We start from the raw sequence: 17,222 nt of genomic DNA on the forward strand, positions 1-17,222 counted from the left end.
CCACAAACGCTGTAGGGCAGAATTAATATTTTGATGGTATTTTTGAACGTTCTCAGCGTCACTGCAGGAAGTGGCGTTCTCAGCGTGCAGAAAGTGAGCGTCAAGTCCCTTTGTATCAACAACGAAAATCTTTGCATCTTTGAATGAATCGAAACGCACGAGACTTACCACTGTTTTTATTTTCCACTGCGCGCTTGGATCATCGCAGCAAAACAAGGTAAGACAAGTGGTGCTACCTTAAGATGTTTGCTTCTTGCTTTCTGATATTTTTTGTTGTACATGTATCGATCTGCCTCTTCAGTTTAATCTGCATCAGTGCATGGTCTTTTCTTTCCTTCAGTGTAAATGAAATATGGCAACAACGACAACAACACCATCACCAACAATAATCACACTGACTTTTTCATTATTAAAAGTAATGCCAGGGTGTTTGCCGGTGCGTGCGTACGTGTGTGAGTGTGTGTGTGATTAGGTAAGAATATCCTTTCGCTGTTTTTGTGGCTTTCTCCTTTCTTCTGACACACACACACATATTTACACACACACACACACACACACACACACACACACACACACACACCAGGGCTACCCACGGACACCCCTCCTAGTGCTTCCCGGGACCCCCACTTTCAATTTGAGAGAGTCCCGAGGGTCTGTAAAGTGTCTTTTTCATTGAAATATTCTAGGTTGACACGACAATCCAACAACATCTTGATGAATGGAACACACACACACACACACACACACACACACTTTCCAATTGACTTCCTGTCCTTTTTATTTTCATGTTATCTTTCTTTCTCAGTAAAGATTATGTCAGAATAAGATTTCAAAATCCAAATAGGCCTACACGATGTTAATGTTCAAATACAGGGCGACACACACAAAATGCAACCCTCAAAAATGCTTATCATTTCTACATCTGTTAGTGTTAGCCAAATAACTTCATATTTTGGGGACATAAACTCAGCCAATGCATGACCCTTCCACAAAGTGACAGTTTTATATTACAAAGGGTCTGAATTTTGTGCAATTTCAAAAAACGTTGCCAGATTTGGGGATCGACTCAACAGTACGAGGTTTGAAATTGAGCGGTAGCCAAACTAACCCGATTTAAGCCATCCAAATTGTTACCTTTGGATTATAAATTCGAATGACATAGTATGCCTTAATCAACATTAGACAATCAGTAACTTGAATACAGCAATTACATGTATGATCAGGGCATTTCCCATGGATGAATACGTTTTTGTCATTGATTAATTTTGCGCAACATTGCGCAAGTGTAACTTTACAACGAAGGGGTTTATTTTTCCAGTCATTTGAGTTAAGCAAATATTTTTCATAGTTGTGCATGAACTTCAGTTCGTCCACGACTATTTTACACAATTTCGAGTCTGTAGGTAAAATGGTCCGACATTTACCTTTTCTCCAAAATGTGTTCCAAATTACACCTCCAATAGCTTTCCTGTCTCGGGATTGCCCTGAACCCAGCTGTAACTTCTCTCTGCAGGTCACCGATGATCTAGTGGGTGAATGGGGTGTTTGTGAATACTCAGACATCCTGATAATCCAAAAGGTAAAAAAAAATCTGCAGGGTTTAAATCAGGTAAGAATTGTTACCGCTCAATGTCAAATCTCGTTCTGTTGAGGCTATCGCCGAATTTGGCAATTTTTGCTGTTGAAATTTGCACAAAAGTTAGAACATTTAAAGTACAATATCGCCACTTTGTGGAAGGGCCATGCATAGGCTGAAATGTATGTCATCCAAACTTAAAGTGATTCGGTCAACAGGGTTGCATTTTTGGGGGTCACCCTGTTAGAGTGGTGCTTGCAAGAGACGTATACAGTATAAAAAAAACGTTATGTACCTCAGGTTCGCAATAGCTGACGATTGCAGTCTGAAAATGGTATCTTACGGTACGCACAATAAAGGAAATCGAGTCCGTCCCAGGACCCGCTCTTGTAAAGGACCCGCTCTTGAAAAGTTTAGTGCGTCCCGGGACCCCCTCGATACATTTGTCATTTCTAGTTCGTGTTTTCGGTTTCTTGTGCGCCGTTATAGGACACAGGGACGCGCGCTATGGGGAGCCCTGATAATACAACACACGATTCCCTAATGTGTTGGTCTCAAACTGAGCAGCAACGAATCTCCTCAGTCATCTAAGTGAACGACCAACCGCGACCATTGATAACAGTACAAAAGACAAAGGAGATACTATCCAGTTTAGAACGAGGGTTTTATTCGAAGATTCAACATGAGCGTGTCTCGCCAACAAACTGACTATATTACAACGCATATTCCTTATTGGCCTGAAACTGAGAAGCGACGAATCTCCTCAGTCATCAAGGTTACCAATAAACCGACCATTAATGAAAGCATAAGAGACAAGTTTTCTTGGAAGCTTCTTCTTCTTCTTCTGCGTTCGACATTCATAGGCAACATATCAAGTTAGTGGACGCCACCTTCCACGTGACTGTTGAACTCAAACTGACCAGCGACGAATCTCTTCATCATGGCCAGTGCACGCTCTGGCTGGTCGGTTGGCACGTTGTGTCCGGCGTTGCGGACAATCACCTGGAACAAACACAGAATACCCGTAAGGTCCACTCTTGACTTGGCCAACAAACTGTCTCAAATGACCCCAAGAGATACACAGTTCGGTGTGGGGTTTTGACACGATGACAACGCACGTCAGTGACTACTACTACTACTACTCCTCCTCCCCCTCCTCCTCGCGCTTTACAAATTAACAATGTAATAAATCACACTAGTTTTACATTGAATGCATGTAAACAATAACATAAGAACCTTTAGAACACAACACTTACGACGACACAACATGAACTTTGTAACGTTCAATCATCTAAATGTATAATGCTGTATCGGGTGGTCTTTCGAGTCGCCGGGTAGATATAGTTATTCTCCAATAGAGTATGACTTAGTTTACGCTGTGTCCTACATTTTCGCCTCGTACAGCAGGAAACGTGCACGCGCCAGTGAAATTAGAGATGTCAATTCCGGAATCCAACGGTTTTCGTCTGCGTAAATGGACGGACAGCCACCAGCACTGAATAAGATATGACGACGAATAGAACCGGTACTCTGACACCAAAGAGTTGAAAGCATAAACCTGTGTCTTGACTAAAATTCATGTAATCAATTTAAATAGTTACGGAGAATTTCGAACAAATCATTGCAGGTGTGTCCACGGCACAGTGGACACCCTACTTAATTCTTAGGGTCATAAATACACTCTCCAGAAAACTTTCCCCATATAGATACGATACATGTCCCTTTAATAATATTGATTACACCCCCCTTAATTCTTAGGGTCATAAATACACTCTCCAGAAAACGTTCCCCATATAGATACGATACATGTCCCTTTAATAATATTGATTACACCCCCCCTTAATTCTTAGGGTCATAAATACACTCTCCAGAAAACTTTCCCCATATAGATACCATACATGTACCTTTAATAATATTGATTACACCCCCCTTAATTCTTAGGGTCATAAATACACTCTCCAGAAAACGTTCCCCATATAGATACGATACATGTCCCTTTAATAATATTGATTACACCCCCCTTAACTCTTAGGGTCATAAATACACTCTCCAGAAAACTTTCCCCATATAGATACCATACATGTACCTTTAATAATATTGATTACACCCCCCTTAATTCTTAGGGTCATAAATACACTCTCCAGAAAACTTTCCCCATATAGATACGATACATGTACCTTTAATAATATTGATTACACCCCCCTTAATTCTTAGGGTCATAAATACACTCTCCAGAAAACGTTCCCCATATAGATACGATACATGTCCCTTTAATAATATTGATTACACCCCCCTTAATTCTTAGGGTCATAAATACACTCTCCAGAAAACTTTCCCCATATAGATACGATACATGTACCTTTAATAATATTGATTACACCCCCCTTAATTCTTAGGGTCATAAATACACTCTCCAGAAAACTTTCCCCATATAGATACGATACATGTACCTTTAATAATATTGATTACACCCCCCTTAATTCTTAGGGTCATAAATACACTCTCCAGAAAACTTTCCCCATATAGATACGATACATGTACCTTTAATAATATTGATTACACCCCCCTTAATTCTTAGGGTCATAAATACACTCTCCAGAAAACGTTCCCCATATAGATACGATACATGTCCCTTTAATAATGTTGATTACACCCCCCTTAATTCTTAGGGTCATAAATACACTCTCCAGAAAACGTTCCCCATATAGATACGATACATGTCCCTTTAATAATATTGATTACACCCTACTTAATTCTTAGGGTCATAAATACACTCTCCAGAAAACGTTCCCCATATAGATACGATACATGTCCCTTTAATAATATTGATTACACCCCCCTTAATTCTTAGGGTCATAAATACACTCTCCAGAAAACGTTCCCCATATAGATACGATACATGTCCCTTTAATAATATTGATTACACCCCCCTTAATTCTTAGGGTCATAAATACACTCTCCAGAAAACGTTCCCCATATAGATACGATACATGTCCCTTTAATAATACTGATTACACCCCCCTTAATTCTTAGGGTCATAAATACACTCTCCAGAAAACGTTCCCCATATAGATACGATACATGTCCCTTTAATAATATTGATTACACCCCCCTTAATTCTTAGGGTCATAAATACACTCTCCAGAAAACGTTCCCCATATAGATACGATACATGTACCTTTAATAATATTGATTACACCCCCCTTAATTCTTAGGGTCATAAATACACTCTCCAGAAAACGTTCCCCATATAGATACGATACATGTACCTTTAATAATATTGATTACACCCCCCTTAATTCTTAGGGTCATAAATACACTCTCCAGAAAACGTTCCCCATATAGATACGATACATGTCCCTTTAATAATACTGATTACACCCCCCTTAATTCTTAGGGTCATAAATACACTCTCCAGAAAACGTTCCCCATATAGATACGATACATGTCCCTTTAATAATATTGATTACACCCCCCTTAATTCTTAGGGTCATAAATACACTCTCCAGAAAACGTTCCCCATATAGATACGATACATGTCCCTTTAATAATATTGATTACACCCCCCTTAATTCTTAGGGTCATAAATACACTCTCCAGAAAACGTTCCCCATATAGATACGATACATGTCCCTTTAATAATATTGATTACACCCCCCTTAATTCTTAGGGTCATAAATACACTCTCCAGAAAACTTTCCCCATATAGATACGATACATGTCCCTTTAATAATATTGATTACACCCCCCTTAATTCTTAGGGTCATAAATACACTCTCCAGAAAACTTTCCCCATATAGATACGATACACGTCCCTTTAATAATGTTGATTACACCCCCCTTAATTCTTAGGGTCATAAATACACTCTCCAGAAAACTTTCCCCATATAGATACGATACATGTCCCTTTAATAATATTGATTACACCCCCCTTAATTCTTAGGGTCATAAATACACTCTCCAGAAAACGTTCCCCATATAGAAACGATACATGTCCCTTTAATAATATTGATTACACCCCCCTTAATTCTTAGGGTCATAAATACACTCTCCAGAAAACGTTCCCCATATAGAAACGATACATGTCCCTTTAATAATATTGATTACCTGTACAGCACAAATCACAAGTTATTCCATGCTCTCTGCGCTCTACATGTATACAATATTACATGTACCTACAAATAACAATTTGCTATTTCAAACAATATCATCTACTTTTGACATAATGAGAAAAAGCTTATAATTACTGGGGGTGGGTGGGGGGGGGGACTTGTAGAGTTCTGAACAGTGTCAAGAACTACGCGAAGTGATGCATCTTCTCTTTCGCTGGTGAACGGTGAGGTAATGGGGGGGGGGGGTGTGGGCTGAGGCTGGTAGAGTTCTGACCAGTGTCAAGAACAACGCAAAGTGATGCATCTTCTCTTTCCTGGTGAACGGTGAGGTGGGGGGGGGGGGAGGGGGGGGGGGGGGGGGGGTGCTGAGGCTGGTAGAGTTCTGAACAGTGTCAAGAACAACTTAAAATAATGCATCTTCTCTTTTCCCGATGAACGGTGAGGTGGGGGGGGGGGGGGGGGAGTGAAGATTGGTGGAATTCTGACCAGTGTCATGCACAATGCAAAGCTTCTCTCACCCTGGTGAGCGACGGCGACCTTGTAGTGGTGTACCAGCCAGCCAGCTTGTTGTTGACCAACCACTCGCTCCTGTCGGCTCTACAGTACTGGTCGGAGGCACAGCTCGATGTCCCGTTGTATATGCCGTTGATATAGTCGAAATCCTGTCGCCAGTTCAAGCGTAGCAGAAAGGCTTCCGTCATAGGGACGCTGACGACGGGGTCAAGGTTGCCCGTGTAGTGCAGCACCTGCGTTACACAACGGATAGCTGCTAGCACTGGGGATCAGCCCATAAATCACCAAACACCAACTCAAATATTACTGCACCAGGCACCAACTCAAATATTACTACACTAGGCACCAACTCAAATATTACTGCACTGGGCACCAACTCAAATATCACTGCACTGGGCACCAACTCAAATATTACTGCACTGGGCACCAACTCAAATATTACTGCACTGGGCACCAACTTATCTATTACTGCACCAATTTTTAACCGTTTTCAGATCTTACATTTTACAACAACAAAAACACAACAAGAGTGTTCAGATATTACTTTTCACTGGTAACTATCGATTGTAATAATTTTTTTACTCAGTCTTAACTGATTATATTATTAAACTCTCACAGTCTCTCTGGGCTGCAGAGACAGCATTGCGTCCCTTTACTGAGTGGGCTCTTGTCACTGCATGGTAATCTAGGCTCTTGAAACGTGATGTGCAAGTCTGTGTGCTATATTATTGTGATTGATTGTTGCAAAATGTTGATTCAAATTAAAGATGATTTCAGCCTGTTGTAACAAACTAACACTCTACTCTGAGAAAAAAAATCATTGTGTTCAAAATAGATCGAGACAGCAGCAACTAGCTAGCTGCATGCGCTGAGTGTCACTGAGAGAATTGTTACACAGTGTAACCCGCCCCCCCCCCCCCCCCCCCCTCAATTCAAGACTTCCCCTGAATAAGACCTTGCTTTTTCATACACATTGTGCATGACCTGTGAAAAGGGTATACTTTTTTGTACCAGTCGAAGGGTTGCCATTTCTAGAACGAGGCAGCTCGTTTCCGGAAATGCGGCGCTTTGTTGGAAATCAAATGAGGTTTCGGGAAATCCCGATTATTCCAACTCTGCCCTGGATTCTTACTTTGCGCCCAACATGTACACACAACACACACTCAAAAAACAAAAACAAAAAGAGAGAGAGAGAGAGAGAGAGAGAGAGAGAGAGAGAGAGAGAGAGAGAGAAGCAGCTCACTTACTTTGTAGTTGTCAATCAAGAAGTTATGGTGTGAGACAGTGTCACTCAGAAAGTCGGCGGCAAGGTGGTCCCGGACCACTCTTTCATCTCCAACGCTCCTGCCGATGGCCCCGAAGAGCATTTTCGTTGTCCCCGATTGAAGGTAGTTCAAAAGCATTTTATATAAATCTTTGCTTGTTTTCTGCAAAATAAAAGACTGTTGTTTATTAGTCGTTGGAAGGTTTTTGTTCTTTCCCTTTTTTTCCGGCCCGCTAGCCGTCGGCAGCCCCCTCCCCCCCCCCCCCCCCTTCCCCCCCTCCCCCACTGTATTTTTATGTTTTTAATCATTTCCTTTTTCTTTTACAAAGCCGGGGTTTCTCATTCTCACATGCCCCTAATAGCTTTGCCGTGAGGCCTTCAACTTACATTTCTCTCCCAGTCGTTGGAAGCAAGTAACTTTATTTGTGGATTCTGAATGAGTACTTCTTTGGCCCCTCTGAGTGTCAACTCCTGCGTCATCTTGCCTAGAAAAAGATCTTCTCGCTAAGACTTAATGTAAAATCAAAAGAGCTGTTTGGGGCTGTGCTGAAAAAAATCACATACCTCAAGAAGAACAAGTCGCGTAAGGCAAAAATACAACATTTAGTCAAGTAGCTGTCGAACTCACAGAATGAAACTGAACGCAATGCAATTTTTCAGCAAGACCGTATACTCGTAGCATCGTCAGTCCACCGCTCATGGCAAAGGCAGTGAAATTGACAAGAAGAGCGGGGTAGTAGTTGCGCTGAGAAGGATAGCACGCCCCTCTCTTCGTTTTAACTTTCTGAGCGTGTTTTCAATCCAAACATATCATATCTATATGTTTTTGGAATCAGGAACGGACAAGGAATAAGATGAAAGTGTTTTTAAATTGATTTCGAAAATGTAATTTTGATAATAAATTTTTTATTTTTAATTTTCAGAGCTTGTTTTTAATCTAAATATAACATATTTATATGTTTTTGGAATCAGAAACTGATGGAGAATAAGATGAACGTAAATTTGGATCGTTTTATAATTTTTTTATTTTTTTTTTACAATTTTTAGATTTTTAATGACCAAATTCATTAATTAATTTTTAAGCCACCAAGCTGAAATGCAATACCGAAGTCCGGGTTTCGTCGAACATTACTTGACCAAAATTTCAACCAATTTGGTTGAAAAATGAGGGCGTGACAGTGCCGCCTCAACTTTTACAAAAAGTCGGATATGACGTCATCAAAGGTATTTATCGAAAAAAAGAAAAATGTCAGGGGATATCAATCCCAGGAACTCTCATGTACAATTTCATAAAGATCGGTCCAGTAGTTTGGTCTGAATCGCTCTACACGCACGCACGCACATACACACACACACACACACACACACACACACACACACACACACACACACACACACACATACACCACGACCCTCGTTTCGATTCCCCCTCTATGTTAAAACATTTAGTCAAAACTTGACTAAATGTAAAAAGTGGTGTTATAGATAGTTATACCTGCTGTCGTGAATTACGTTTTCTATTTGAGTGGGATAAAAAGCCAGGTCATGTTTTTATAACAAGTATATTTGATCATGTCAATTGCTCTACCAGGCCAAATGAAATACAAATTATTTCGAAAGCATACATACGGTCGTTTTGAGTAGGTTGTAGGAGTCGATATCACCCTCGAATCGCAAAACAGCACGTATCGATTGCTGCACACATATAGGAACAAATCACATGCATTTTACATTGGGGGGGGGGGGGGGGGAGGAGGGGGCAGTGCCAGGGGGGGGGGTGTGCTCTCCTGCCTAGTACAGTGAAACCTGCCTTGGCTGCCATCTCTTGATAACGCGAACGACAACCTGCCCACAAAGACCACCCCCAAGTAGGCTATCCCCGACTAGTTTTTTTTTTTGGTTTACAATTTCCCTGTCCATAGCGACCACCTGTCTATGACGATCACTTTCGGTCGGTCATTTTGGGTGGTCGTTACTGTACTACTGTACTAGTACAAAGCCAATAGTAAGCAGGAAAGCTCATGCTTCACACTCATCCCCCACCCAATATAAAGTTGCGTACTACCGTCTCGTGGAAGTCATACCTTTTATGTAGGGTCCCTGTCGAATGAAACACGAAAAAAACCAGCATGCCCCCATGGCATTTTCAACATTTGCTCAGAGCTAGAACATTTTGCCGATCAAACACCTCAGAACTGGAACATTTTGTTTTTGCCGCATAATATGCAGATTTCACCACTTTGATGCCATCCACTGATAGGAAGTGTTGAATATATGCTATTCTATCATCAGGAGTACATATTTCATCTATAAGGGCCTTACATTGTCCGTTTTGCGAATTGCGTCAGAGCTGGAACAAACCTAAGCTCCGCCCATTTTGCTATTGCTCAGAGCTGGCACATCGATTTAACGAGTTAATTACTTTTGAGAGATATCTAGAAGCAATCTGAAAAATGTTTTGGCGCCAAAACATTGATTTTGCATTGGCCCCGCTCCCCAGTAGGGTTTGGGTGGTCTGTGTTAGTCTGTATCGAGCATAACCCCGAACATGCGCACAAACCTCCACTTTTTGACATAAATGATCAATTATTGCGATATATATTTATTGTAGCATCTAGTTTCCTACATTTGGTAATACCCAATGCATTTGTGAACGTTGCAAACCAAAAAGTATAGTGGAACTCTGCCTTAAGACACATACATGCAGTTGCGATCGATCTTAACCGACAACGAAAGAGTGGCCCCTCAGAGCTGGATCACTATACTACCGCCTCAGCTTTTTACGCATGGAACGTCTCCCACACCGTGGCTTTAACCCTGAGTTGTTTTGCCTTTGTTTCTTTTTTTGTGTGTTTTTTTGTTTTGTTGTAAGGCAAGTTTCCTTACCGAAATGGATGGTTGATGTTCACCAGACAAACTCATCTTGATGAACCTTTCCGATTCCTCACGGGACCTCCGGCGTTGTGAGTCTGTTATGACGCCAGTGTTGAACATGAAATCGTAGAACGCCGGCATCATCTGGGGGCAAAATAACATGGCTGAAAGTGCTTATATCGACCACTGCAAAGTCACGATATTTTATTGTTATCTCCTATTGGCATTCTCGCCTTTGTTGGGTGCTGGGCTGAGACGCAAGAAGCCACAAAACCTGGGTGGAACCAGGCATGGCCGGGTTGCATTGATCGAAGTAAATATCTATTATGATTTCCATCAATCCCAATCATCATCATCGATAACCTTCTTCTTATTATTATCATTATGTGTTATTATCATCGTTACATTTTCAATTTGATTTTAATTTTTTTTTTCATTATTTATTATCATTATTTTGGTGTTTTTTTTAACTGTTAAAGAAACACGAAAAGGGTGGTCTGTTACGCACATGGATGGGGTCGCAGTAGCCGCCTCCAATGTACACACCCTTGAAGTTAATGGACACCTTCCTCTGAGGGTCGTTGTTGCGGTCGTGGATGTAACGCCCCAGCGGTGCTACATACTTGCATGCGTACGACTGAAACAAGAATGTTCTTTAATTAATATTTAACCGGAGAGACATGTCTGCTGCTTTTTCGAGAAATACATAAAACAAAATCCACGCATCCATGTGCACACATTAAGGCGCAAGCACATACGCACACAAACACACACACACACACACACACACACACACACACACACACACACACACACACACACACACACACACACACACACACACACACACACACAAACACATACACAGTTTCTCCAACATTTACGCCCTTTGTTTTGTCTATGATAGCTCCTGTAGTACACATTTTTTGTGGATAGCATTATAAGGTGAGTCTTATATTGAAGCGACTCACCTACCAGCTGTAAACTGTACTTATTCCCCCCTCTGCTTCTTTACCTCTGTAAACTTGTAGGGGTAGTTATTTTTCGATAATGACCCAGCAACCAAACAAATAACGACCCAGCAACAGCCTGAATCCTCGATAGTGCAATGGGTTGAGAGGTTGTTCTGTTTCGGTACTACTTTTTGCGACTGAAAAGTTCCGAACGCTCTAATGTACGAAGTATACATCTCTGGAGCAAACAATACAAACATACCGCATTTAAATTAACAACTACAGGCCTGAACACATGAATCTCCATATAAAATCCATGAGTTCGGTTGTTTTCTGAATCTCATCTGCCGTGCCCAAGCCGTTCATCACAAGCAATTTCCCAAGGCAAGTAACTCATACTTTGTCTAGCGACAAGAGTAGTTCCCCTTCTTTTCACTCAGTTCCTTCGACAACAGACTGCAATCCGACGGTCAGTTTTCAACAATATTTCATTTAATAAACAGATCACACGCAACCAAATGCACACATCTCATCAATTTAAACAACATAAAGGGGTTTCATACACTATTTTCCCCAGAAAACTGAACTTCATACAGTTTTTAACGTTGGAACACGGGTGCAAAAGTTCGTCTGCTAGTCCCATTTGACGAAAAAACATTATCCTCAGCGATACCAAAACATATACAGAACACAAAATATCTGCCTTTGCCGCCACAGCAGAATAACAGCATATCTGTGTACTTGATTTGAGTCCAAAATAGGAAAACTGACAAGAAGTGTTAACAGAATGGAATGATTTGCACGGAACTATACAACCGAGCATTAATCGATCGCCAGCGCAGGTTGACTGGTTGAGAGAATAGGATTCGATCAAACTTTCGCAAAAAAACTCCTCTTTTCTTTGAATAACTGAAGAAAGGAGGAATAAAGAGGTTACACACCTCGTCTCAGTGATTATAAAAAATAATGGTCTCAGTTCGCGGTCATGAAAAAGCTCGCTAAAGCTCGCATTTTTCATGATCCGCTAACTTCGACCATTATTTCTGATAATCACTGAGACTCGGCATGTAACCTCTACTTATTCTTGTCAGCGCAGCTTACCTGTCCCCCAGCGTAAAACTCGTTTTTCGCATACTGTGGGAACAACTGGAAAAACTGCACCAAGGCGCTGCAACATTTCCACAGCATCACGGTGAATCACTGAAACAACTTCAAAATATTCCATGTACATTTTACAAAACCAAACCCCAATGACGTTAAGAGGAGGGGATATCTACCACCCCAACGCTGAACGGTCGTACTTTAATTATCTTCTTTTGCGTTTGTAGGCTGTAGCTCCCAAGTGCACTTAGTTGTTTTTGTTGTTGTTGTTGTTGTTGTTGTTGTTGTTGTTGTTGTTGTTGTTGTTGTTGTTGTTTTTTGCACGAGAGGGAGTTAATTTGAATGTTTGTCAACCATTTCATTAAGACAATTTTACGCAATCAAAAGTACCTGTGCATAATTCATTAGCAAACAAACACATTCAGAATTGAAAATGAAAGTAATTGAAAACAATACCTGCTGGCTAATTAAGATAACATGTTAATTGTTGATAACTGTTGCCTTATATCACATTTATTAGCTCACAAAAAAGTAAGCAAGATCAAAAAGGTTAAACCAATAATTATAATAATGAGGATACTTACAAGGCGATAATCTTAAAATAGTTCTAAGCGCATCACACGAAAACATACACAAATACATAATTCTGTACACAATGCCAAATCAAATAGTAATACACATCGAAATGAACTTCTACAGTTTTAAAATGTACCTGTACAGATTTTTGGAGGTTAAAATAATAATTATAATAATGAGGATACTTACAAGGCGATAATCTTAAAATAGTTCTAAGCACATCACACAAAAACATACACAAATAAATAATTCTGTACACAATGCCAAATCAAATAGTAATACACATCGAAATGAACTTCTACAGTTTTAAAATGTACCTGTACAGATTTTTGGAGGTGTCATCCATATTTCTGGAATATCCGTTGGGATTATTTGTGGAACTGTATCCAACGCCAACCTGAAACCATGTTTATGTATTGTTGAAGTAATAAATTATCAATCGGACCTATTATCAAGTTAGTGTATCAACTTTTGAACGAACTGCGCCCAGTAGTTTCCCAGCAATAAGCTGTTAAGTCGAGACAGACAGACACACACACACACAGATACATACACAGACACACACACAATTAAAGTCTGCTGGACCCAAGTACTGCGTACTCGGGGATAATCTCTCAGTTTCAAGTTGCCAAGCGCGAAGATGTCGCACTGCAGTTGTCATAGCAACAGTTATGAAATAAGAACTGCAGCTGGAATCCCGAAAAGGTTTATTAAAGTCGTGCGAAATTTAGAAGAGGAAGAAGGTTACAGTAGAATTGGTAATGTATGTAGCCTGTATCTCAAAGAAAATATTTATATTCATGCTCCTCCCAAACTTAAGCGAAACTACAATAGTACCTGCGATGAAAGCGCAACATTCGGTTCGGCACTGAAAACATGTCCCTATATTGGAGGTGGCTTACGTGACAGTTTGTTTACAATTATTTGTTTAAATTTTAAAATCATCAAAAAAACAGTTTAATGAAAGAAAGTTCTCTTAGCACGTTTTCGTTTCCTATTGTTTTGAAGTGTTTTAGCGAAAGGGTAATGAAAATCATCCAATCTTCTTCTTCGTTCAAAGGCTTAGACTCCCACGTTCACTCATGTTTTTAGCACGCGTGGATTATTACGTGTATGGCCGTTTTTACCCCGTCATTTAGGCAGCATACGCCAATTTCAGGGGAGGCATGCTGGGTAATTTCGTGTTTCTATAACCCACCGAACTCTGACATGGGTTACAGGATCTTTTCCTTGCGCACTGGGTCTTGTGCTTGCGTGTACACGCAAAGGGGGATTAAGTCACAAGCAGGTCTGCACATAAGTTGACCTGGGAAATCGGAAAAATCTCCACTCTTAACCCACCAGGCGGCAGCGACCGGGATTCGAACTCACGACCTCCCGATTAGGAGGCCGACGTCTTACCACCACGCCACTGCGCCCGTCAGTCATCCAATAATACAAGGCACGTACCGGGTTGTCGATGTACAGCATATGGAACGACTCGGTCCATGACACGCTTCGGCGCTCCACTGAAAGTAAAAAAACTGCCTTAGCTTATATCAATAGAAATAGAATAGGATCGTTCCACTAAATACAACATTTCTTGAATACTTCCCAAGCATAACTATTAGCTAACGAAATTGAAGATGAAGCCTTTTGTCCCTTCGAACCCTATCTATGAGAACCATATGAATAACCACAACCCGACTTGTATGAGCCCGGTAAATACTCAAAATGAGGAAATAACGTACGCATCCCTTGCTCATTGAGCGCCAGAGGTCCGTTCTCCAACAGCGCTCCATACGTCGAAGGAAGGGCCGGTCCCCCGTTCAGCCACAGCAGCAGTGGGGCATCGGGTTTGTTCTGAAACAATAGTAAGATCAAATAAAACAAGACAAGATGAGACAAGACAAGACAAGACGAGACGAGAAGGATGGCCAGGTCGTCCGTTCAGCCACAGAAACACTGCGCCATCAGGTGTGTTCTGAAACAATAGTAAGATAAGACCAGACCAGACCAGACCAGACCCGACCAGACCAGACCAGACCCGATTAGACCAGACCAGACCAGACCAGACCAGACAAAACCAGAAAAGACCAGACCAGAAAAGACATGACAAGACGAGAGAGACGAGAAGGACGCCCGGTCCTCCGTTCAGTCACAATACTGGGGCATCAGGTTTGTTCTACAAGTTGACCAAGTTCAACGGCACTTTCAGTGTTTTTGCACCACTATTGAATAGAAAGTCAAATGATGCATTGTAGTTCTAGAAACTTATTCATCTTGGTCCACGGTCAAAGATCTATTTGATCTTTGGTATTTATTGAACGTTGAATGATAAACAAAACGGCATTTTACGTGTTTTCGCACCAGCACTATGGAATCGAAAGTCAAATGATGTTAACAAATGTATCCATGTAGGTTCACTGTCAAAGATCTGTGTGATATTTGATATTTATTGAACGTTTCATGATAGACAAAAGGAACTAATCACCAGTCCTACAGGATAAAGTTGCTTGGTGGCCAAATGGCACAGACTTTGCAACATGACCATGTGACACTGACTTAATAGGAGTACATCCATTGAATTGGACTAGCTGGACTAGGTATCTAAGGCATGGAGCAAAAGAGAATAACACATCCCCCAGCAACAACGAATACCACAGCCAGTGTCTCGTTTCTCAGCAAAATGTGGCCTTCATGCCGCAATGAGTCAGATAAACTATTGAAGACATGAAGCAACACAGACTTTATACAACTACCTCAGCCTAAAATAACCAGAACAACATGTGGCTGTCACACTGCAATGAGATAGCTGCTGGAGCAACTGTTGAACGAGATAACCGGATTCACTAATGCACAAAGCATCAAAGACAAAATACACCCACCTCAGCGGGGAAGAACCAGAAGAACATGTTGCTCTCATATTGCTCATCCACAGTGAGATAACCCTTGTAACTCTGCACTCCGAGTATTTCAAGTAGACTGTGTTGTTGGGCTGAAATGGAAAGACTGGGTGTAAAGGTTTTCATTCTTCTTAAAGATAGTATACTGAAGGCGACATTTTGGAAATTTTTCTGACGATTTGGACCTTTAAAGATTCAAGGGACATTCGCTGTACTGTAATTTAGAAACACCTGCAATGATTTGTTCAAAACTGCTCCGAAACTATGCTAAATACTATGAAGTTTAATCAGCGAGTGTTTTGCATCGCCCAGCTCTCCTGTCAGGAGTCAGGGCTTCCGGTCGTCATAAATATTTATTTAGTTTTCATAGATATACTCATTCGACAAAGCAGATTAAGACCGTTGTACTGAGGAAGGCAAAAATACAGTCTAGCTAACGCAGGCAAATTCCGTGCCATACAGGGCTAGCTAAACCGGTTCGTATAACATAATAAACAAACGCATTGTACGCCGGAAATATTACGGTCTGATATGACTACCAAACACATCATTTAGATTTGAAAAACAAAACGCTGAAACCCTAATTTTAAGACCTTCCTCGTTTGTGTTGTCATCTATTCAATGCCCAAAACGAACTCTGTAGCTCTCGGCTCAATTTCAAATCTGTAGCTCTAGGAATAGCGCATGGAATGCTCAGGGTCAAAAGGTAGGACGAAAGATAGGAGTCGCGCAAATTGCGTCACAATGAGGATAACAGTCTGGGACTCCTACTCAAAACAAAGCCGTCTTCAAACGTTTATGTTAAGGTATTCCTGGTGTGTGGTCACATAATTACAAATCTGAACTGTATAGCTCTTGGGGCGATTTGAGACAGTATTCTTGTACACACACTCACACACACAAACAAACAAACACACACACACACACACACACACACACATGCACACACTCTTTTTTTCTCTGTCTCTGTCTCTCTGTCTCTGTCTCTGTCTCTATGTCTGTATCTCTCTCTCTCACTCTCTCTCTCACTCTCTCTCTCTCTCTCTCTCTCTCTCTCTCTCTCTCTCTCTCTCTCTCCCCCACACACTCGTGCAATCGCAAGAAGAATGACGGTACCTGTTTGGATGTGTCCATTTCGAATCAACGGCGTCAGCGAGAGGCCACAGGGTGACAGTCGAAGCAAACACGCCAACGAAGTTAAATGTGTCACAAGGACGGAAAACGCCATCTTAGTTCCCGATCAAAGATCTATTCAATATTCGGCATTTAGGATACTATCCTAAATCAGTCCTGAATTTAACTGAAACGGGTTCGTTTTCCGTGTGTTTGAAATCTGAAAATGTTCCCAGTATAGCAGCTGTTTCTGCT

General features: G+C 41.1%; 1 protein-coding gene across 1 annotated transcript; it reads right to left on the reverse strand.

Moving 5' to 3' along the window:
* Nucleotides 1–2,221: 2,221 nt before the first annotated feature.
* On the reverse strand, nt 2,222–17,222 carry LOC138965136 (probable serine carboxypeptidase CPVL). Its single transcript, XM_070337260.1, has 12 exons — nt 16,971–17,222; nt 15,837–15,946; nt 14,700–14,811; nt 14,419–14,477; nt 13,287–13,366; nt 12,394–12,460; nt 10,848–10,976; nt 10,352–10,483; nt 9,095–9,160; nt 7,449–7,628; nt 6,207–6,434; nt 2,222–2,578 (listed from the first exon to the last, which is right to left on the reverse strand). The coding sequence occupies exons 1-12, from the start codon at nt 17,080–17,082 to the stop codon at nt 2,453–2,455; spliced, it is 1,401 nt and encodes a 466-aa protein (XP_070193361.1). The 5' UTR covers nt 17,083–17,222; the 3' UTR covers nt 2,222–2,452.

The sequence above is a fragment of the Littorina saxatilis genome, linkage group LG4 (assembly GCF_037325665.1).
Source record: "Littorina saxatilis isolate snail1 linkage group LG4, US_GU_Lsax_2.0, whole genome shotgun sequence".
Taxonomy (NCBI): domain Eukaryota; kingdom Metazoa; phylum Mollusca; class Gastropoda; order Littorinimorpha; family Littorinidae; genus Littorina; species Littorina saxatilis.

Coding starts and splice junctions, on each gene's coding strand:
- LOC138965136 (XM_070337260.1), bottom strand. CDS start 17,082: ATGGCGTTTTCCGTCCTTGTGACACATTTAACTTCGTTGGCGTGTTTG. Junction 14,812..15,836: donor TCTGGTTCTTCCCCGCTGAG/GTGGGTGTATTT, acceptor CTATTGTTTCAG/AACAAACCCGATGCCCCACT. Junction 10,484..10,847: donor GCTACTGCGACCCCATCCAT/GTGCGTAACAGA, acceptor TTTTGCCCCCAG/ATGATGCCGGCGTTCTACGA.